The sequence below is a fragment of the Corvus cornix genome, chromosome 15, assembly GCF_000738735.6.
Source record: "Corvus cornix cornix isolate S_Up_H32 chromosome 15, ASM73873v5, whole genome shotgun sequence".
In the NCBI taxonomy this organism is placed as follows: domain Eukaryota; kingdom Metazoa; phylum Chordata; class Aves; order Passeriformes; family Corvidae; genus Corvus; species Corvus cornix.
In genome coordinates, this window is record NC_046345.1 from 3186120 (window position 1) to 3208119 (window position 22000).

At 46.2% G+C, this 22000-nt stretch overlaps 2 protein-coding genes across 4 annotated transcripts; one reads left to right on the forward strand and one right to left on the reverse strand.

Annotated features, from left to right (window-relative positions):
* Positions 1–76: 76 nt before the first annotated feature.
* On the forward strand, positions 77–9814 carry TMEM120B (transmembrane protein 120B). Of its 2 annotated transcripts, none has more exons than XM_039560946.1 (12): positions 77–201; positions 2511–2629; positions 3540–3656; positions 4408–4467; positions 5019–5114; positions 6160–6249; positions 6722–6787; positions 7725–7786; positions 8034–8126; positions 8507–8571; positions 8726–8794; positions 9009–9814. In XM_039560946.1, exons 1-12 carry the CDS (start codon positions 133–135, stop codon positions 9120–9122), a joined length of 1020 nt encoding a protein of 339 aa, XP_039416880.1. In that variant the 5' UTR covers positions 77–132; the 3' UTR covers positions 9123–9814. The 2 variants fall into 2 exon arrangements, with proteins under 2 accessions (XP_039416880.1, XP_039416881.1); XM_039560947.1 differs by having other exon boundaries at positions 8726–8798; positions 9009–9085.
* An 884-nt stretch (positions 9815–10698) lies between these two features.
* RHOF (ras homolog family member F, filopodia associated) lies at positions 10699–21730 on the reverse strand. 2 transcript variants are annotated; one of them, XR_005603169.1, is made up of 6 exons: positions 21487–21730; positions 21247–21334; positions 15086–15195; positions 14217–14351; positions 12751–13053; positions 12032–12119 (listed from the first exon to the last, which is right to left on the reverse strand). XR_005603169.1 is itself a non-coding variant. In XM_039560948.1 (5 exons), the coding sequence occupies exons 1-5, from the start codon at positions 21649–21651 to the stop codon at positions 11955–11957; spliced, it is 663 nt and encodes a 220-aa protein (XP_039416882.1). In that variant the 5' UTR covers positions 21652–21726; the 3' UTR covers positions 10699–11954. The 2 variants fall into 2 exon arrangements, 1 of the variants encoding a protein (XP_039416882.1); XM_039560948.1 differs by lacking the exon at positions 12751–13053 and having other exon boundaries at positions 10699–12119; positions 21487–21726.
* Positions 21731–22000: the final 270 nt, after the last annotated feature.

The window sequence follows — 22000 nt, forward strand, 5'->3', positions numbered from 1 at the left end:
GGGCGGCGGGTGGCGCGCGCCGCCGCGGGGCCGCGCCCATGACCGCGCGCGATGACGTCAGCGGCGCGGGGGCGCGCGCGCGGGCGCGGGGGCGCGCGCCGGCGGCCCGGGGAGCACGCGCCGCCGCGCGCCATGCGGGAGCAGCTGGAGCGGTGCCGCGGCGGGTGGCGGGAGCTGGAGGAGGAGTTCCAGCAGCTCCAGGTGAGCGGGGCCGGCGGGGCCCTGGGCGGCATCGCGGCGCCTCCCCCGCCTGCGCGGCCGCGGATTCCCCCGCACTGCCCCGCGTTGCCCTTGCCGGCTCCGCTTCACATCGTGACGCGGGGCCGGCCCCGGCTCGCCCAGCCTGGGAGGGGACCCGGCAGGAGCGGGACCGAGGGTCCCCACCGCCGGCTGCATCCCCGGGGCGGGTCGGCGGGAGCAGCCGGAGGTGCGGGCGGGCTCTCCCTCGCTCCGCCCGGGGCGGCCAAGCGTGCTCGGTGCCTTCGCTGCGGCCGCGGGGGTGCCCGCACGGAGCGCGGCGGTGCGAGGATGGGCATCCCTGCCCCGCTACCCCAGGCACGTGCTGCGAGCGCATGGGACAGCCCAGACCGAACCATGACCGTGCCCCAGGTCCCTCTGAGGATGCACCGAGATGTGGTGCCGCGGTTCCCACTGCTGGAACAAGGATGGAGAAAGGGGACGCGGCGTGGCTGTGCACCCATGGCGTGGTGCAAAGAGCAGTGCAGGCAGTGCCTGTCCCGCCAGCATCTCCTGGCGGAGTTTGATTTCCCGTGGTGGGATAGGAGGGGTCCAAGTGCTGTTTTTCCATCTTGCAAAAGTGCATTGAGGGACAGAAAGGCCTCGGAGTGGGGGCCAAGAGCTGTTCTACAAGATGCTTTTACCTCCAGAAACCTTCCCTTCCCTCCCTGTCGTCAGTGCTGCACCTATACACGTGCTGTAAATCTTAAAGCCGGTTTTAAAGTACGACCGGCTGTTTTGACTCTGGAGGCTGTTTTAGCCTCTTTTAAGCTGTTGAACAGACCGTGCATGCAAAAAAAAAAAAAGTGTGATTTCTAGATGTAGCTTGTTTCTTAATTAAAACTCAGTTCAGGTTGTACTCTTGTTAGCAGAAGCAAGAGTTGGGTGTTGCGGGAGACCAGCTGGTGTGGCTTTGTTTGTCACTTGTTTGCTGTGTGCTGTGTTCTCGAGGAGCACACAGCCTGAGTCTGACCTAAACCACAGCAAATGTCAGTGACTTGTCCTTGCCTCAGTTTCCCCAAGGAAAGTAGAAACACTTTTTGGTGGGGTGGCAGCTGCTGGTGGTCGATGTGTCATTGACCAGGGGTTAGTGCTGTAGAGGTGTGCTCAGCACAACCAAAGTGATCCTGAAACGGTAAGAGCTGCAGTGCCTGTACATGGTTAGTTTGGTTATTAAGGTCTTTAAATCAGATACTGGAGCTTGTTTTGGATGGTTCCTGTAAATAAAGAACGGCTACTAGGTGGGTCGTAACAAGGAGAGCAAAGATTTGGTTTGTGTGGTTTCACCACCAAGTTTATGCTCTGGGAAAAACAGTGGGAATTTCCTGTGGTTGTTGGTGTGCTTGTGGGTGAAGCAGCCACGTAACCCACACTGTCTCTTGGCACTAACTCTGCAAACTCTGTTTTCCATCTTATAGATCTTAGAATTGACCCAGAGGTCATTGCTTGGTGCTTGGGGAGCCCTTCCTGAGACCTCCCTCATGGGGAAGGGGGTGAAATCCTTGCAAAGGGTGGAAAAGCAGAGCCCAGGTATCCCCGAGTGGAGGGAGGGGTGAGAGCAGAGGCTCCTCTCGATGGGTTTGCAGTTGGTGAGCGGGTGCTTGTTATGGCTGGGCACTAACTGGGGACTTCAGGGACCCATGAGCTGTGATAAAGCAGTTCCTCCCAAGGAGCATCTGAGGCCACAGGTGGGGACATCAGTTCAGGTCTTTAAACAGGAATATGGGGCAGTAAGTTGGTTGAATATCCGTGGGGTTGGGATGGCAGTGGTGGCCAGGAGGTGCTTAAACCCCCAGCTGTGGATTTGTGTCTGGTTTTGTGTCTTTCCCCTTCCCCCCCCCACTCTGTTATGTCCTCATCTTTTTTCTTCCAGATTTAATCTGGCTGTGAAATTGGAGTGCCTGTTCTGTGATGTCGCCATCATTTGATGGGCATGGATCAGAATCAAATGGAGGATTAGGGGATTCAAGGATTAGGGTCTTCATTGCAGGGTAGGATGGGAGTGAGGAGCTCCTGAGTGGGAAAGCTCATTAGAAAGAGGAAATTAGATGACTGTAGAGGATGCTTTTCCTCTTGCAGGAATTTCATCAGTGGCCATTTAAGCCCTGTTGTATCTGTACTGGTTTGGTATCTCCCCCTCCTTGCTTGTTAAAGGGGTGCCTATTGTATCCCAAAGAAACAGGATTTTCCTTGTTTCCCTCGGAGGTGAGGACCAAATGCCATTAATAACCTAGAAGGGCTCTTCCTACCAATTGTCTCCTCTTCTCCTGCAGGAAACACACAAAGTTTACAGGCAGAAACTGGAAGAAGTCACCAGCTTGCAGACAGCCTGCAGCAGCTCCATACATCGGCAGAAGAAGACACTGAGGGATCTGAAGCACAGCCTGCAACGGTAACAGGAGACCTGGAGGGTGGAGGAGGCAGGGATGGAATATTTCTCCTTCCCAAAGGGCTGAAATGCTTGGACTTTTAGCACTTTTAATAGACAATCTGTGTTGCAGTGCTAAAGTTGTTCTATATTGTAGCCAGGTAGAATGTTCATAACTGCGTGAGAGATGAAGTCCTGTAAATAAAGAAGTTTAAAGGAGCTGGTGTGGATTTCATCCTTGCAGTGCATGCTGTACACTGCAGGACTGTGCAGCTTTTGGCTGTGCCAGGTGAGCAATGCTTTGCTCTATAAACTGCACTGGAAGAACAACATCAGTCCTTGAACCTGAAGGTGTAACTTGCTCCTGGGTGGATTTACAGGAGGGAACTGTCTCTGGCTGCTTGGCTGATCCCCAGGAGCCACGGGCTGAGTTCCTTGTGTGCAGGCCAGAGTACAGCACCTCTGACACCACGGGCTGCTGGCTCTGCTGCTCACTGCTCTCTGGTTAACGTTAATTACTAAAACCACAGTTTGTCAGTAAATCATCAGCTCTGTGTCCTGTTACATCCTGAAATGTTTCGTACCTGACGAGCTGCAGTCTCTGCAAGGGCAGTGCCTGAAACCACGCACAAAGTTCGCAAGGTGGAAGGAGTTCCTTCAGAAAAGCACAGTATTCCCACACGATCTTGTCACTGAGATCATGAAAAGAGAAGCTGATTTATAAACCAGCTGGTTGAAGTAACCTACAGCAGCATAAACCTGGCAGCAAAATAAAGTCGTGATAAGCCAAATGGTGCTGCAGAAATACAGGAGCAAAGCACATCACCTCACACAGCCAGTTTTTTAGCACCGTGGATTTTATGACATTATTTTCCTTCAAATGAAAAGGAGGTGAAAACATGAACAGGAATATCTTGTTTCTGTGTTCTTGCAGGTGCAAGCCCAGAGCGAGTCCTGAGGAGTTTGCTCTCATTCAGGAGATCAGCAGCCAGATCAAGGAGAGGCAGAATGCCTTCTTTGACATGGAAGCCTACCTGCCCAAGAGGAATGGGTACGTGCTCCGCTGGGGAGGCTCACTCACTCCAGAAATTTTGGATTTTTAAATGGTCACAGTGCTTTGTTCCCAAAGGAAATGGTGCATGTTGAAGAAAGACCTGTAAAATTGGATTAGTCATAAATCTCTGGCTGAGCTGCTATGTCAGTTGTACACAGAATTCATTAGCTGTGAGTGGATGTAAATGTGTGTGGGCAGTGCAGGTTTTCTGTTAAAATGACAGTAACCCACACTGGCAAGGGATTGTGCAGTTCACTGTTCCACACTGATGTTTTCCTGGGCTAATTTTTTTGAGGGCTGAATCAGCAGAAGACTTTTCTCTTTTTAAAAAATGGTATTTTTAACCATCTTTAAATTTACACTTTTCTTCAAGCGGGGCTGCTAGGGCAGAATTCTGTCGGTTGCCAAGGGCTGTGTGATGCTGCAACCCCTTGGAAGTTTCTATCAGAAAGTTTACTTCCAAATCCTCCCTGTGATGTTTGGACAATGCACACTACATATATTGCCCTTAGACTGTAATGCAAAAAAGGCACCAGGAAAATAAACTTTTTCAATAACTTGAAATGCTGACCAATATTTCCGTGTTTAAAGCCTCTTCTGTGGTCTTTCCCTCCAGTTTGTCTTAATTAAAAAGCTCCAGCGAGCGTGGCTTTGGCAGAGCCACTTTCTCATCACCTCGATCTGCATCATCCTGTGGTGTTCAAATGAAACAACTTACTTGGGTCTGCTCTTGGCTTTTGTCTTCCAGCTTGTACTTAAATCTGGTGCTGGGAAACGTGAATGTCACTCTCCTGAGCAACCAAGCAAAGTGAGTGTGTGTTCCCACACGTGTGAATTTGGGTTTCTCTCGGGCCAGTTGTGGGTGTGGACTGAAGCCTAGAGAGGGGAACGGGTTTCTCTTAGACCTGATAAGTGAAATGTTGAGGGTTGGAAATAGGACATGGGGATAAGCTAACATCTTATCTAGCTCCAGTTGATTCCATCCATCACTTGCTTTTAAGCCCAGCTCAGCCTGTGGCCTTAATTGTAAAAGTGTCTGGAGTTTTTTTGTGATGAAAAAGGTCACAGTGACTTCTAGGCATATGGTGCTCCAGAAAATGGAGATGTAGATATACATGTATTTTTAAAATCTTTTCATGCCAACCCAGAAACCAGCTCTGATGGACAAGCCATTGTGTTGCAGCTGAGACAGACCCTCCCTGCAGGCAGAACACTGCCTTTCACCACTGTCCACTGCTTTTCTAAGTGTTTCAGCAAAACCTCTGTCTCTGGGCTTGGCATTTGTATCTGGTTTGGAAGAGGTGAAGCCACATTCCAATCAAATATCTGTGTCCATAAACAGAACCTGTTTCCTTCCAGGTTTGCCTACAAGGACGAGTATGAGAAGTTCAAACTTTATCTGACAATAATCTTGTTACTCGGGGCTGTTGCCTGCAGGTTTTTCCTCCACTACAGGTAAGCTGCATTTTTATTTCTTATCAAGTATTTTGCATAAAATTGTGCTGGGTTTGAATTATCTTATGTCTTGTTAAGGACAGTGAGACAGCTCAGGTGCTATTTAGGCTTTGAGCAATTGGGCAGCAGGACACCTGCACCTCTTCAACTCTGGCAGGAGCTGTATTTTAGCTAATTGTTTTTCCTTTATAAAAGAGTCTTTTGTAACTGAGAAAGTCCAACATCATGTTTCCTGATGATGCTAAAAATTGATGATGTTGTTATTCTGGCATCATGCTGTCCTTGGGAATGAACAGTTGGTTTTGCTTGTGGGTTGTCCCAGGCAGAGACCAACACTGTGCTGCAGCTCTGGGGTTGCAAAAACAACAGAAGAGAATTTGCGTGAAATAATCAGACTTGAAACATTATCTCTAGGTTGTGATAAAGTGTCTGAGCACCAACAGGCTTCCACTATTCAGTTTCGCTTAAAAACCAGGAAGGTGTTGGAACCAAGTACTTCCGCTACAGTCTCTGTGTGTCTGGGTGCATGCAAGATTGTACCAGGAATGATGCTGCCCTGTACAGAGGCTGCCCCAAGTCCCCTTGGCTTCTGGAGTTTGCAAATGGCAAAATAAAGTTTTGGTGTTTTGGTTTTTTTGCCCCAGAGCATAATGCTCTTCCATTCTTCTAGTTGATAGGATTTATATAGATCTCATGGAATCTCCTCATTGAATTAGCCTGGAAAGGCCTCACTAAATTGGATCATCTGCTGCTTCCATGGTGTTTTCTCTCCTTGAGCAGCACTTAAAGCCATCCCTGCATACCTGCTTATCAGCTCAGGATCTGCAGTGTTGGGTCATGGGAAGGGGTGGGGGGGAGGAAGGGCCCTGGAGCCTGGCAGTGCTGCATGTGGGTTAGAGATGTTCAGGATGGGGCTTTGTGTCCATAGCCTCACTGGGGCAGCTTTTCATTTACCCTGGAGGAGGAAGGAAAAATAGGGATTTTTAAAATACATGTTTATAATTAACAAGATGGTTTTTTATTCTGTGTTTTTTCTGTTTAACAGGGTGACAGATGAAGTGTTTAACTTTCTGTTGGTGTGGTATTACTGCACGCTGACGATACGGGAAAGCATTCTCATTAGCAATGGCTCAAGGTACAGTGCCACCTGCAAAAACCATGGAAAGCATGAAATGTCCTTAAAAGAAAACCAGGCAACAAAAAGGGATTCAGCTTGGCACTGAAACACAGCAAATCTGAGATGCTGATGCTTCTCTGCAGAGTCTCTTGTCTCTCTCCTCCTCCCATGTCACTTCCAAAGGCAAATGTGGCCACCTGAGGTTTGGAGAGAGAGAAGTTGCAGTTCTTAGGAGGCCCTAAGGTCTTGGTCCAAGGTGTTGGCTGTTTTTGGTAGCTGTGGGTTAGTTGTAGATGTGGTCTGGGGTGTAAGCGTGCTGCCTTCTGTTAGAGGTCACACATTTTTGGTTGGAAATGCCACAGCATCCCTTGTGCTTGAGTTGGGACATCTGTTTTGTTCCCAGTTTCTGGATCATTTTTTGTCTGTGAGGCTGGACATCAATGCTGAAATCCATGTTTCTTGTCTAACTGTCATGTTTTCTTCTGCTCAGGATCAAAGGCTGGTGGGTGTCTCATCACTACGTTTCCACGTTCCTGTCTGGAGTGATGTTAACGTGGTGAGTCTGCTCTTACCTGCTCGAGGTGCTTCAAGCCTCTTTCATGGTGTTTATATCATCTGAGCATTTAAATCCAGTGTGACCAGGGAGCTGTGGCCACAGGACACATGGCAGAGTGTCAGCCTTAATATTTGTTTGATGTTACAGATGTTTTCAGTGATAAATACAACGCTGCAAGTTTATATTTACACTGCTGGTGTAAAATGAAAAAGAAAGAAAGAAACACAAACCCTTTGGCTGTAGTTGGGCTGGTGATAGCAAAATCTCTGCAAGTCTCCCAGTTTCTGTCTCTGTAACTAAGGAAACAAGCAGCACTTTGCTATAGAGGAGGGACACCACAAAATGAATGTTTGGTGCCTTTATTGAGCCTTGATTACAGAATTTAAAGCAAAAAATGCAAGCTGCCCCCTTGCAGTGGGTGGTGGTGTTGGTCAGACAACCCACGATGCACCCCACGTACAGCCCCCGTGCAACGTGTCTCAACTTGGGCATGAACTGATTAATTATTAAAAATTGTTTTAAAACAACAAAAGCTTCTGCTCCTGAGTCTGTAAGGGGCTGACATAGTGGCTGGGGCAGAAGGTCCCTTGCCCTCCATCTATCCTGAACTGCCCTTGGGATAAGCAGCACAACCACCCCCTGCTCCAGGGCTTGGATTCTCCATGCAGATGATGCTGAATGGCTTTGCTGCCTGGAGAAAACTGTGATAATGGAGAAGAGGGGACAGCATTCATCCATGTTAGAGAGGGGAAACCTAATCAGTGAGAGCATTTCCTGTGTGGCTGTAGCACCTTTCTGGGCTCCCAGTGGGTGGAATGGGCTGGGCACCAGCTGCTAGTTTGTTTGCTAATGGGATCAGGGCTGGTGGTGAAGGGGAAGGGCACTGCATTGGATGCTTTTAGCAAGCTAATAGGCCTCCCCTGTGTTTTGCTTCCAGGCCAGATGGACTCATGTATCAGATGTTTCGCAGTCAATTTTTAGCATTTTCAATATTTCAGAGTGAGTATATCTTACTTTGCTAATTCAAGGGATAAATTCATTTTGTGTCATACATGCTTAGAAGAAAACACGTTTTGGTAAATACTGGAATATTAAACTGTAGGAATATAAAGATAGTGTACAAATATGCAACCCACAAATATAAGCAATAATTAAATGCTGTTGGATTAAACATTATTAAAGTAGTTTGATACTTACCATACTTCTGAATAACCAATGTAGTGATGTTTTCTCTCTCTTTCTCCAGGCTGTGTTCAGTTCTTACAGTATTATTACCAAAGGGGCTGCCTCTATAGACTCCGGGCTTTGGGGGAGAGAAACCACTTGGACCTTACAGTAGGTGAGGTTTTCTGCTATATTTTCTTTGCACTGCTTTTGTAGAGGTTTTAGATGCAGTGATAGGGAGGGAGAGGGCTGTGTGCCTCCCCATAGCAGAGCTGCCTGTGTCCCAAGGCACAAGGGGCAGTGAGGCTTTTATCCCCCTCCTCAGGTCCTGTGGGTCAGGAGCAGAGGAATCTGATCTTTGTCAGCATTTGAGGAGACTAAGATGAAGGTTTTGGTCATCCCCATCTTCATCCTACTCCAGCTACTGCAATTTCAAGTATATATTTTCACTTGACAGGAATAGCCCTAATGGGGTGGTTTGGGTGAGGAAGAGCTGCAGGTCCAGTCCTGCTCATCCATGCTCACACTCTTGTCTCTTCTGTCAACCTTTTCCAGAAGGATTTCAGTCCTGGATGTGGCGGGGGCTGACGTTTCTCCTTCCCTTCTTGTTCTTTGGACATGTAAGTTGGGTGATCCCATCCTCACTCTGCAGTGCAGTGTCTGCTGCTGCACCACACAAAGGTGCTTTGGATCACATGCACCCATGGCAAATGTTTCCAAGGTTTCATTCTTTTTGCTCATAATTAAATTGCCTTTTTCTTTTCCCCTTTGCAGTTCTGGCAGCTATATAATGCAATCACGCTTTTCAGATTGTCAAGGCACAAGGAATGCAAAGAATGGCAGGTGGGTGTTGGCTCTGCTCAGAGGAAGCACAGAGCAGGGGAGAGGGGGTGCTTGACCACATCCTGAAAGATATTTGGGCATCTAACTCCATTTAAATATCTCAGGATAATGCGGCACAGAGCCTGTTCTATGTCTGGTAGAGTCCAGCAGTGCTGAATATAATCCATGTTGCAATATTACAAGGTAATAAATGCTGCTTCCTTTCCCCTCTCAGGTTTTTGTGTTGGCTTTCACATTCCTGCTGCTCTTCCTCGGGAACTTCCTCACTACTCTCAAGGTGGTACACACTAAACTCCAGAAGAACAAAGACAAGGTGAAGAAGCTGTGACTCCCCCTGCTCCCAGTGTGCATCCATCCCTCTGCCCCCCAGCAGGGCTGGGTTTGGGACAGATCCTGCTCAAGCCCAGCCACAGGTGATGGACAGGCTCAGAAGGACTTGCCTGTCCCCGTGTTTGGTGAAGGACTCTGGCAGCACAGACTCAGTATTAATGCAAGCATGGCTCTCCAGTCACACTCCTGCTATTTATGTATATTTAATATAAAATGTATTTGCTTCTGGGGTTTTTTTCTGTATATACAACAGCATGCACCTGCCTGGCAAAGCACCAGCGTTGGGGAAAATGTGGGATCTACTGTAATTCCAGTTCTGGAATGGTACCTGACACTTTCCAGTTTTATTATTTAAATTCTGGGTATTGAATTTGCAGAGGTTTATGAACACTCTGGGTGAATCAATAATACAGAGCAAATGCTGTTTTTCAAGGCATTTGTTTAAGGCATATTTTCAGTGGCAATACTAACCTGTGTGTACTGTGAAAAGAAAATGCTCATCTTTGTACCATACTGCTGCTATATACACTGCAAAAAGCTATTTAAAGAAGAGAAATTCCTCCTTTGAAAAAAAAATCATGCAAGCAAAAGCAGTTTTTAAATGGCAGGGAAGTCTGCTAGCCCTTTTCCAGGGAGACCAGGTCATCTGTCCAGGCCTGAAAGGACCTAAAATAAACCATTCAATATGCAGCTGCCTCAGCCCCTTTTTAGTAACAAACACACAGCCCTTGGGTTGGTTTTTGAGGCATGGTTCTGGAAAGGGAAGGATAGGCTCAGCTCAAATATTAAATACTCGCACCAATACTGAAGAGAATGTAAACACTGGGTTGGGGGGATGGCAGGGGACAAACACTGACTGCCACCCTGCTAAAGTCCTTGTGCTGCTCGAATTTACACTTACTCATTGGAACACCCTTTTTTGAGTGCTGTAACTTCTGTACCTTCTCAGGCAGCTGCAGCACTGAGCTGCCTGAGGCTGTGTCTTTCCCAACACTGAGGGCTCCCTTTGAGCCAGCACAGAGCCCAGATTGGGCACATCCTCTGGCCGTGTGAGTTGAAAACAGTGCCCTCCTCCCCAGAGTGTGCTCATGAGGGGACAGATAGTGCACCACAGGCTTGAGATGGATTCACCAGTTCTGTGGCTGCAAACTAGCAAAATTCAAAGTTACCTTTGCCACGTCACTGTCCTGTGGACATGAACACTAAACTGCAATTTACCTATTTTCAACAGTTTTCAAACCAGTTGGGCTGTATTTTGCTATCTTTTGCACACACTGTGAGGTTTTTTTGGTTTTTTTTACTCCTTGAACTCTATGAGATGTAAATTCTTTTCTGTTGAGAGCAATGCAGGAACCTGGTTCTGCAGGGGTGAGTTACATGAGTTCTGCAGCCTGAGAAACTCAGATTAAAAAAGCCAGAGAGATTTCCACTGTGGAGCTGATGATAAATGAGTCACTTCCTGAATGTTGGTGTTTCAGTTTCGTACTGCGTGAGGTGAGGGGTGATTGTATTTCTTTTACTGACAAGTGAAGAAAGGGCTGCACAATTCTTCAAGTTTTTTCCATAGTCAAGGATGTGCACAAACTTCCAATTAATTTAATTTTCCATTTTAGGCTCATAGGTATTCACAAACCTTAATTAAATCAAAACAAGTTAGGAGAAAAATGAAAAGGAAAAAGATTTTTCAAGGATCAAGATCTGTTTACCCTGCATGTAAAACAATAACGATGGCTTGCTCCAAAACAGCTTTTCACCAGCTGGTCATGTACAATTTGCCTTACACAGAAAGCTTTCAGCAACATCTGTACTGCAGGAACCTCATTTCCCCTCACAGGTTTGGTTTATAATGATTACAGAGTAGGAATTGCTCCTGCAATCCAAGATCTCAGTGAGGGGATGTGCAAAAGAACCAGGAGATACGAGGCACGTGTACCAGGTTGTACAGTGGGAGCATCCCTGATCTTAGATAGACAACTGACACCTTCATCACAAAAGGGAACATTTTAATTTATAGCAGTAGAGATGATTTCATGAGTGAATGAATGAGTATTTCCTCCAGCGTGCACCACGATTTGCATTTGTCTGGTATTAAATAAGCTGTAAATGTTTATCATAAGACTGGCTTTTAACATTATATGTAGTAGCTGCTTGGAGTACTTCTAAATTTGAGTGCTGTAAATTAACTATTTTCCACGATACTCTATTTTTTAACTGGAGTAACTCACGTATTTCCATTGATAAATGCCACTTTGCATTCCAGCATCAAGCCTTGAAGAACTCTGAGGTGCAGCTCTGCAGAGCTGGTCCACGGGGGTAGTGGATGTTCCATCTGCAGGGCAGCTTGAGGCCAACTCATGCCATTGCCACCAAGTTAATTAACTTGAAAATGCTAAGACAAAACTTTTTCTGCCTTTTCAAAGGTGCCTGATAATCTGCTTTAACATCACTTCTAAAAGATGTGGATTTTCTGCTGGGAAAAGGCAGTAAATTTTAGCTCTAATGTGCCACAATTATTTTGCAGAGGAAAAAAGCCCCCAGTGCTAAGTTATATAGGAGCAGTTGCTGTTCATTGCAGTTTAAATAGTGAGTTGTTTGCACTTAGAAGCAAAAGCCAGATGGGTGAAGGCACACAGGATCGGTTAACTGTGATAAGCAGCTTTGAAAACTCTGTGAGAACAGTGTAACAAAAGTGCAAAAATACTAAAAATAATTAAAATTTTAAAATAAAAATTTTCCTAGGGATACAAACATGTAAAAAAAAAAAAGAAAAAGGTTTTTAAAGTTAAACTCTTTATAAAATCTGAATCACTTGGCTCTCGTGCAGTCCAGATCATAACACTGAGCACACTTTCCGTTTCCTGTGGCACTTGGCTTTCTTCATGGCACTCAGTGCAATGGTTGTGGCTTCTTTAAAAACATTTTCTATGTTCTCACGACATTTTGCTGAGCATTCCAGGTAAATTTCTGCATTAATCTCCTTGCAAGCTGCCTCACCCTGGAGAGAGCAAAAAGGTAAGAAAAGATGTAAGTTTGGTGGATGAGAGAAGGAAGGTGAGTTGGGGAAGAAAGGGAATTATTTTGTACATCTTTGCAGTCATGAAGAAAGAAGCTGCCTCTGAGTGCAGTGCTAGAGTGTGAGTGACATTGGTAATAAACTGAAGCACTGTAAATAAATTTGGGGTTTTTCCACTATGTTGAACCAAAGCCTGGCCTAAGAGTTCAGAGCATTAGAGACTCCTGAGGTGCAGAGTCCTGATAGCACAAAAATATTCTCAGTATTGAATTTCTTTAAACTAAATCCTGAGGTAGGTACTTAAGTGAGGATGTCTACATGGTGGTATTTTTTTCAGGCCTGACCTTAACTATTCTGTGATGTCACCTTCAGTAATAAATGTCACATGCAAGAACAGAATCTGCAGTGATGCCTTGCCTCGTTTTGCTGGTGTGCATGCAGGAACCTTGACTTTTGCTTTGAAGCATCACAAGGGCTCAGCCAAAATCCTCATCAAAACAAACGGGTGCATGCACTTCTCAGCCATGCAATGGGAATAGACTTGAATCTAAAATATTTCCATGCAATGCTGGTTGCGTGAAATCACTACAGACAAAGCACAGTGATTTCTTACTTGTGATCCTTTTATTGTCCCTGCAGAGCCAGCCCCCAGGTTTGAATCCTTGTGAGCCTTTTACTGTGAATTCCAGGTCTGCAACCCATGGCTCACAAACTCTGCATTTATTCATTATAACCTCTGGGAGTAGGATCACTTGAGCACTTGGGCTTTTATAGGGGGGAGTGGTTCTTCATATTTAAGCAGTTTGTCTCCTTCCAGTTGTTTGCAAGCTGCAGTGGCAGATACTGTTCAGATCCTCTGTGCCTGGCATGGGAAGCATCACGTCCTGTGGCTCAAGGTGCCATCAGCTGTAAAAGACTGAGGTAGAGCACATTTCAGGGGGGAAAACCAAGTGGGAGGGCTCACATAGGAGACAAAGTTTGTATATCATGTGGGCCCTTGAGTTTAAACTGCATGAGGCCTCAGCCAACTGGCCAGAAGTGTCTGTTGCTTGCCCTGAACCTCTCTCATGTGAGGACGATGAAGGGATTTATTCATGCAAACAAGGGACAATCTGCAACTGTTCATAGTGACAGGCTGGGACCTCATCTTGTGTGCAAGGGAGCCAAACTAAAAGGCCCAGCATGGTTTTGTGGTGATGCAGTTGCAGTTTATTTTCCTGCTGTTTAGAAGAAGTGGTGATTCACTCAAGGTCGTAGTGCACTTGACCCTGTTCCCAGGACGTGTGTCTCAGTTTGAAAGCTGCCGTTCTTGCTCTGAGGTGAGAGGAGAAGGATGGCTTTGTAGTTTAAAGAAAAAGAAAAGAAAAAGTGGAGGACCAGAGCAGAAAGGTCTTGTGTGACATGGGACAAGCTGTTCCATCACTGTTTCTCTTGTACCAAGGACAGCTATGCCAGTGACATAACACTACTTCTCACTGCTTCATAATATTTAAAGATATTGATAATATGTAGTTTTCTTAAGATTACTTTAGAGACTTCAAAGAACACTCTCTCATGTCAGAGAAACCTTGCAGATGTTCTTGCTATTGGCTTTGAAAGGATTTATTTTTAAGTAGGATTTGCAGAACACATTTATTCCAGAACGGTCAGTGTATTTAATCCTGGAATGTGTTTCCTAACATCTCCAGTCTTTGTAACAGCGCTGATCAAAGCACCAGTGATGGCTGCAATGTAGGCTAACAATAATTATGAAGGAAGTCCAGCAAACTTGTTAAGGCTTACAAACTTGTAACAGTAATAACCCAGCTGTGAAAGGAAAGAAGAACAAGATGTAATGAGCATAGAAGGCATAGATAGTTGTGTCCTTTCAAACTGCTCATATTTCTCTTTACTCTGGCATTAAAAATGGGTGGTGATTTGGCCACTTCCAAAAAGAACTTACAGAAATCTCTGTTAGTGCTGACCTCTGTTAGTGATCACCTAATTTTGGAGTGTCTGTGATTGTACTCATGAGGACAATGCCATCATGTGCTTTATCTCCTGCCAAGAGGCCACCACTTTAGATACACTGAAGTTTACCTGGTTGTAGGTGATGGGTTCCTGCTTGGAAGCTCTGAGCTTGCGCAGCTGCTCCTTGTCCTTCCGAAGGTCTGTCTTGCAGCCGATCAGCACAAGCGGGACACCCCGGCAGAAGTGATTCACTTCAGGATACCACTGGGGGTAGAAAAACAAAACTTTTACATCTGGCTTTTATTTTGTTGTTTCCTGAAATCAAAACAATACAGCCAAACAGCATTTAATGTAAGAAGCAATTTCAGTTTTAGAGTTGTTAGTCTGGTGGGGGGGGGGCCCCAACATGCACTATTTACATCACAGAAATGTTTAAAAGTCCTACCCAAAGTCAGCTGCTTTATAAAAACATAGTGGCATCTGTCTCTATGCCAAAATGTTTATTTACCATCTGTTTAAATTCTGAGGAGCTCCTCTAAAGTCATATTTAAAAACAGAATTTGGACTAAGTCTTGCTTTGTTTTCCTGGTGCTACGTCCAAGCACGCTTTGGAGCATTACAGAAATCCCAGCACAGAGAAGTGGTTGCTCTCATCTCTCCCCTGCAGTTAAATATGGATGTGATGGAAGTAGTCTTGACTCTAAGATGTGCAATGTTGGTCATGTGGCATCACTACTGATAAAGCAGTGATTTCACTGCTGGTGTTTGATCTTTTTAGTGAGAGTCAACCCCAGTTCTGAGCACTTAGGAGCCGTGAGAGGTGAGCCCCAGGTCTAAGGTCTGTGATCTGCAGCTCAGCACACGATGAGTGATCTGGGCACCTACACGCCCAGGGTACAGGACACTAAAAGCACCAGCATTTTTCATCTGATATCTTGTCATATATCAGGTATGTGTAATTCATTTAGAAGGCTGGAGTAATTAGGAAAGCCTCTTACCTTGGCTGCTACATTATCATAGCTGGTGGGGTTCATGACATCGTAACAAATTAACACGACATTGGTGTTCTGGTAAGAAAGTGGCCGTAGCCGATCGTAGTCCTCCTGCCCTGAAACACACAGGATGGTTTGGATGAAGTAATCTCTGTCCTGAACAAGCAGAGTGATGGGGATATGTACAGGCACATACTTGAGATCAAGAACAATGGCGCTGTAATTGCACAGACTGCAAATTTTTCATACTTGTAAAATTCCTGCCTTTGAGTCCAGGAGATTCCTCCTCACTGACAAAACTGATGGTTTAGAATACAGAACACATCCTTGGCAGGTTTTAATAAAAAGCCTGCTTTGTCCACTTGCTAAGGACTTAGGAGCAGTTCTAAACACTGACTGCCAAGTTACCACTCAAAAGTAAAGTCATCAAGAGAAATCTGAAAATTATTATTAATTTTGACAGTGGCAGTCCCCAAAAACATTTGCACATGTGATGCTGTGAGGAGAAGAAACAATGTATTTGCTAGACAGGAATGCTGAAGCAGAAACCTTAGTGGCAAACTTGCTTTTCCCAGCCTGGTGAGCTGAGAGGAAGCAGCGATTACATACAGGATTGTACAAGCCATGCTGCAGCACAAGCCAGGCTTAACTGGCCTTTGAAGCAGGACTCCACAGCAGATCTAAGGGAATTCTGCTGAATTCTGGAAAAGCAGGGGATTTGTCATACTTCTGATTAGGGATATTCTGACAAGAGGAAGCTGATTTGCTTCAGACCTGTACTCTTCCCCTTACAGTAATCACCATGCCAGGGTCTGAGGGTGTCTTGCTTTGAGAGATTAAGTTCAAGAAAGCAGTAGTTCCCAGATACAGTTGGCAGCTCAGGAAAAAAAACCAATCTTCTTCATTTAATAAGGAAGAAAACATGATTCAAGCAGTCTGTAGAATTTGTCACCTGAATGCTGGAATCAGGTATACGTCTGTGATGTACTGAATTTCCATGAGGAGAACCGGGAATGCTGCTTCTTCCCAATATCACCACAATCCACACACAGAGCAGAAACTGCCTTACAGGGAAGTTCCACATCTCAAATCTTCACGTTGATATTTCAAATGAAGGAATGCAGAAAATTTCAGTGTGCCCCAACCCTACAGCAATGATTCCTGCCCTGGCACCTGCCTCAGTCCAAAGTCATGTACTCATCACTTGCCAATATTTTTGTCTCCAGTCTGAAGAACTGCAGATACCACAAGGCCAATAATACTGCAATATTTTTCTCCCTTCCTTAATTTAAATGATTGGTTGAGATACAGGTTATTCCAAGGTAATCCCTGCTGGACAAGCCATTACTAAGTTTGCCTGAGATGTTTGTACAATGGGAATCTTGGGTTTGGACCACTTGGTATTTGAGCTTCTGCAAAAGCCATGTGCTCTGTGGGGAGGTGCAGAACAAAGAGGGATTGATCCCTCAGGGTTTAATCCAGAAATAATAGACAGTTGACAAAATTATGCATGTTGTATAAACATTCAGAGCAAAGACTGTACTGCTTATCCCTTCTTATTCTCCCAATCCGTCTACTTGTTTGCAACTGATTTACCATTTTGTTGCTGAGATAATCCCCTAAATGCATTAAACACATCAGGTGCCAAACTTTTTTTTCCTTCCTAACTTCCTCTAGTGCTGTAAAGTATTCCTTGTTCAAGTTCAGGCCTCCGAGTTTCTATCAACCTAGCTTGTAAAATTAAAAGGTCCTCCAAGTTGTTGTTGGCAATTTTTGAGGCAGACAGGACTGTCCCGTTGGGAGAAACATGTTTATTTGCTTGGAATCAGAACACACCTCTAAATTCACACTCTCCTGGATGGGATAACAGAAAAAGTGTCTTTAATATGTTGTGTTGCAAGTCAAAAACTATAGATATGCCCTGGTCAACTGCTCCTTCATCTTCAAATCCAGCTTTGCACTTAAGGGTTTTTAAGCAAACAATAAATGCATGAGAAAATTCTGCTGTATAAAACATGGCTCCGTGTGCATTTGGAATGTGGGATACAGAGCACAGAACAGGGTGGGGTGCAGAGAGCAGAGAGGGAAGGTGAAGTGGCAATTGCTTAACCTGTGTTACAGTTGCGTGCTTGCAGCACTCATGGGGAAGGAGAAGGAAACTGCTCTTTAGGAGCTCAGATGCAGCTCCTCAGCTGCTGAGGATGTAACAGGACCCAGATCAAGCTGTGTCTAAACATAGACATCCCCCTCTCTGAAAACAATCCCTTTCACCCCCTGGCCTCAAGTGCTGCTGGTGAAATGTAAGAAAGAGCCTGGGAGAATTTTTTTCTCTGTAAAGCCGCTCAGTCTGTGGTCAGAGCTAACTTGGCACAGATTTAGGTCTTTTACTAAAAGAGTTTTGAAAAGGAGGAACAGGGGTGAACCTAAGCAGTAACTGAATGTATATGCAAAGCCCCTGTGCGTGCTTCCTCAAACACAGGTAGCTGTTTTCTTTCCCCAATTAACAAACAACATGCTGTGGAAGAGCTGGTTAAGTATCTGCCTACGTGTGAGCACATCTGTGACCCCTCCGTCTCCCTCGATTCATTGTACCATCAGAGACTTTGGGTTTTTCTAAACAAAAAACTCCACCCAACTGAATTCACCTAAAATTTGCTAATTCTCTGCCAAGCTCCCAGTCCTGCATGCCTCTGGGAGATGCTGTGTAACCACATCACTGCAGTCGGGCCCTGGGGTGGGGAGGGAGCTCTGGTGATGGTTGAGGGTGAACAGGAGAAGTGAAACCACAGGTCTCAGTCCCATGTGCATGTTCACCTCTGTCTGCTCTTCCTCACCCCTTTGCCCATTCATCACCAAAGAAGTGCCAGCCTGTGAGTTGCTTGCCAGCTATGTTTTTTCACTATTCAGTTTAAAACAGATGGGGAAACAGACATTCTTGGCAGGAAGAAAACTGGTGGAAGTGGACACTTGGGGCAGGAGGGGCACACTTCAATTAAAAAGTTGGGTTTTTTATCTTACTCAGGCCTGACTTCCCTCTCAAACTCATGAGAAATTATTCTTTCATTCACTGGCTTTTAAAATTTCTCTGAAGACCTCAGGCTGCCGTGCTTCTGTCATCAGAGACCTGAAAAACCTCACTGGAGGCCTTGCATGTGCCTCTTGTCAGGCAGAGCAAGTACCCACAATGATGAGACATTACTTCCTCCCCAGCCCAGCACTGCTCTCAGTTCTGAGAAACTCCTGCACCAGGAACTGAGCCTTGTGTCTGAACTGCACCTAAAGCATCGACACTGCTCCCTTGGCATGGAAAAATTACAGATTTCATTTACTTCCCAGTGCCTTTGCCTCTGCCAAGCACAGCTTCAAATGGGAACTTTTAATTGAAAAAGAAGCTGCAAAGGCTGTTTGCAGACCAGACAAGTGATGTTACAAAGCCTTTACATTGTGTATGTGTACCCCCAACTTCCTGCGACAGCAAGAAGTGTTTGATGAGGAAGACACAGTAGCATAGTATAGAAGTCTCACCAAAAGTTCTTTTTCTGTTACATTTTAGACTAATCCATTAAGTTCATTTGTTACTGAAATTCTTGTCAAGAGAAGAATACCTTTTATATATTGAAACGTCTGATACTTAAGCGTTTTGTTTGTGTCCTCCTTCCTCAGTAAGTAGGACAAGCTCAAAGGTTCAAGCTGCACAGGATCTGACAATACAAAGAGTCCTTCCAACTTTAAACAGCCCACGGAGCTGAACCTGTCCTTTACCTTCCCATGATGCTGAAGTACACCCAGATCTCTTTAGTGTTTCTCCAAGCAAGATCCTAAAAACACACAACTCTTGGTCCTAACCTAACCCTTAAGGAACTCAACATCAGTTCTGTGTTATTAAAAACAGGATGGGACTAAAATGTGTGCTCAAATGAGTCCTCCCTCTAGCAAAACTTCCAGTTACAGAAAGAGGATGAAAAGCTACTTGAATTAGAGTTTGACACAGATATGTAACATAAAACTATGCAAGCAGCTTTGAAACAGAACCAAAACCCAATCAAATGTCTTAACCCAGGTGACAATCTCCCTGCTTGCTTTCTTGCCGTGTTTTATGAAAAGCGAAAGAAATTTAACAGGAAGGGAGGAGACAAGTGTCAACAGCCTCAAGAAACTTGTAGCCTTGTGGCCATGATGCTGTTTTGGGAGGTGAAAAACCTTGGGTTTCAATGTTTCCAGACGACAAATGGAAAGCAATTGCTTTTTCACGGCAACAGTGGCAGCTCCACTATCCAAAGTGTCTCACAAGACACAAAATACACCCCACTGTTCTTCAGTGGAGCAGTGTTTTAGTCCAAATCAGTTTTTAGAGCTGTGAACTCAATGTGGAAGGTACACACTGCCTGCTAGTTACATGCATGAACAGGGAAATTACAGGATGTGGGGTAATGGTTTTAAACTATCAGAGGATAAATTTGCACTAGATATAAAGGAGAAATTTTTCACAATGAGGCATAGGTTGCCCAGAGAAGCTGTGGCTGCTCCATCCACGAAAACACTCAAGGTCAGGTTGGGCAGGGACCTGAGCAACCTGATCTAGTTAAAGATGTCATTGTTCACTGCAGGGGGGCTGGACTAGACGACCTTTAAATGTCCCTTCCCACCCAAACTGTCCTTATTCTGTGATAAGCCACCAGCACTGGGCTCAGCGAGCGGTCCCTGGGCTGCTGGTGGCTGCAGGTCTTGTGCAGAGCTGACCTCTGGGACACAAGGAGCTGTGCACGCCTGCCAGGCTTGGGAGAGCTCAGTGCTGCAATGCTGGACCTGCTCAGCCTACTGCCATCTCTGGATGCAGCCCGTGCTTCTCAGAGACTGGAAGAGACTCCAAAGGCAAATGCTGGAATGTGCAGCACGGGGATTTTAAATGAGAACTAGGAACTGTGTGACAGGCAAAAATTCCACACTGACAGCAAACAAACATAAAAATGACGAGTGCGGTGGCAGGTTCTTGGTGCCAACACACTGTATTAAGGAAATCCCTCTTTGGTTACTCACATGAGATTCCAGCCCTTCTCTTTTCCTCTAAGACTTAGACCCAAACCCCTTGCCATTCAGTAGAAGGTATGTTATCCCAACTAACTGGACTTAGAACAGTAACACTGACACAAGAAGACACATTGGCAAATTGGGTGCTCAGGGTATTACTACACTGTAATAAAAATTAACAATAAAATTCACTTCTAGATTAAAAGCCTTTAAAATTATGTTTTCAGCTATCACGTGCAGTATACAAGAAGGTAAATGCGTTTTACTACTATTAATGACTGGACTGCATTCGGTTCTTATTTGTCTTGGTGTAAATTTGGAAGGACTCCACAGGCTTGAACTGAAACAGATGATTTACACTGAGCTGAAACCGAGCACGTGTCAGTTTTAGGATTCATTTAGGAACACAGCTGGATAACAGAGTCTGGGAACTTGGAGTGAAGCTGAACACAAAGCATTTCACAAGTTCCTCAAATGAACCTGAACAAACTATCAGCATTTTCAAATAACTTTTACTGCTATGGCCTTTTGATTTTGAACACAAACCAGCCTTTTTCTCCTTCCCTATTCAATCACACATGGCAGCAGATTAAAATATTTTCCTGGTTGATTGTATTATGCTTTGCATCTGGGAACTGGGTTTTAATACTTTCAGATATGTTTGCTATTTGATGTTTCTGAATTAACTGGGTTGTTAAGATAATGAATGAGTCGATGACCAGAACTGCCACTAGACAATCGACTCTTTTTTTTTTCTGGAAGGCACACTGATATGCAACAGGTAATGGTGGTTGGTTTGTTTGTACTTTAGTCTATAGCAGTCTTAGCTGCAATGCTATGGTAAAACTGTGCTGGTAAAGAAGCAATTTGAAAATCTGTTCATCTTTACAGGCTTCAAATATCGGCCTGGCTTAAGTTGACATAGGAAAATCTGCTGGAACAGAAATAGGTGCGCATTGACCGGAGAAGCATTTTACAGTAATAAACGCAATTTCTGCTTATTTGCCTGAAGTTACGAAAGGCCGGGGCCGGGTTTGGGCTCAGTCCCAGGCCAATGCCCCTGAGTGGTGTCATCGCCGTGGCCGCACAGGAGCTGCCCCCCGCAGTCCGGCTGGGACTGGGAAAGTGGAACCCCTTACCTGCTGTGTCGTACAGGTTCAGGGTGACCTCCTTCTTCCCCACCGTCACACTCGTTGTGTACTTCTCAAAAACAGAGGGCGCGTATTGCTGCAAAGGGAGGAGAACGATCTCGATGATCTCAGAGGCCTTTTCCAACCTTAATGGACTCTGTGGTTGTGCGAAGCGGTTCTGGCGGGGCCCAAGCTCTGGGGCCGGCCCCGGCTGCGGCCCCCAGCCCCGCGGGGGTGGCAGCCCCTCACCTCGGGGAAGGCGCCCTTGGCGTACACCATCAGCAGCGACGTCTTCCCGCAGCCTCCGTCGCCCACGATCACCACCTTCACCTCCTTCCTGCCCGACGGGGCGGCCGCGGGGCCGTGGGGCTGCTCCGCCGCGCCCTCGGGCACGGCCCCGTTGGCCGCTTCCATGGAGCGGGAGCGGAGCGGGCACGGGAGCGGAGCGGGCCCGCTGAGGGCGCAGCGCGGCCGGGACGAGGCTCCGCTCGCCTCCGCGCCCGGGGTGGGCAGAGCCGCCCGCGCCCCGCCGGGGATTGGCCGCGCCGAGGCCGCCGCCGCCTCAGGTGCCGCAGGGCCCCGCCCGGGTCCCCCGGGACACTGGGGGAGCCTCTCCCGGACCCCTTCGCCGGCCGGGGCCGCCCGCAGGCTGCGGCTGCTCGGGGTCACGGCGGGAGGGCCCCTCGGCGCCATGTCCCCTCAGACCCACCGGGGCTGCTCTGCCCGCCCGTCCCGCCGGGCAGCCCTCGAAGCTCCATCCCCC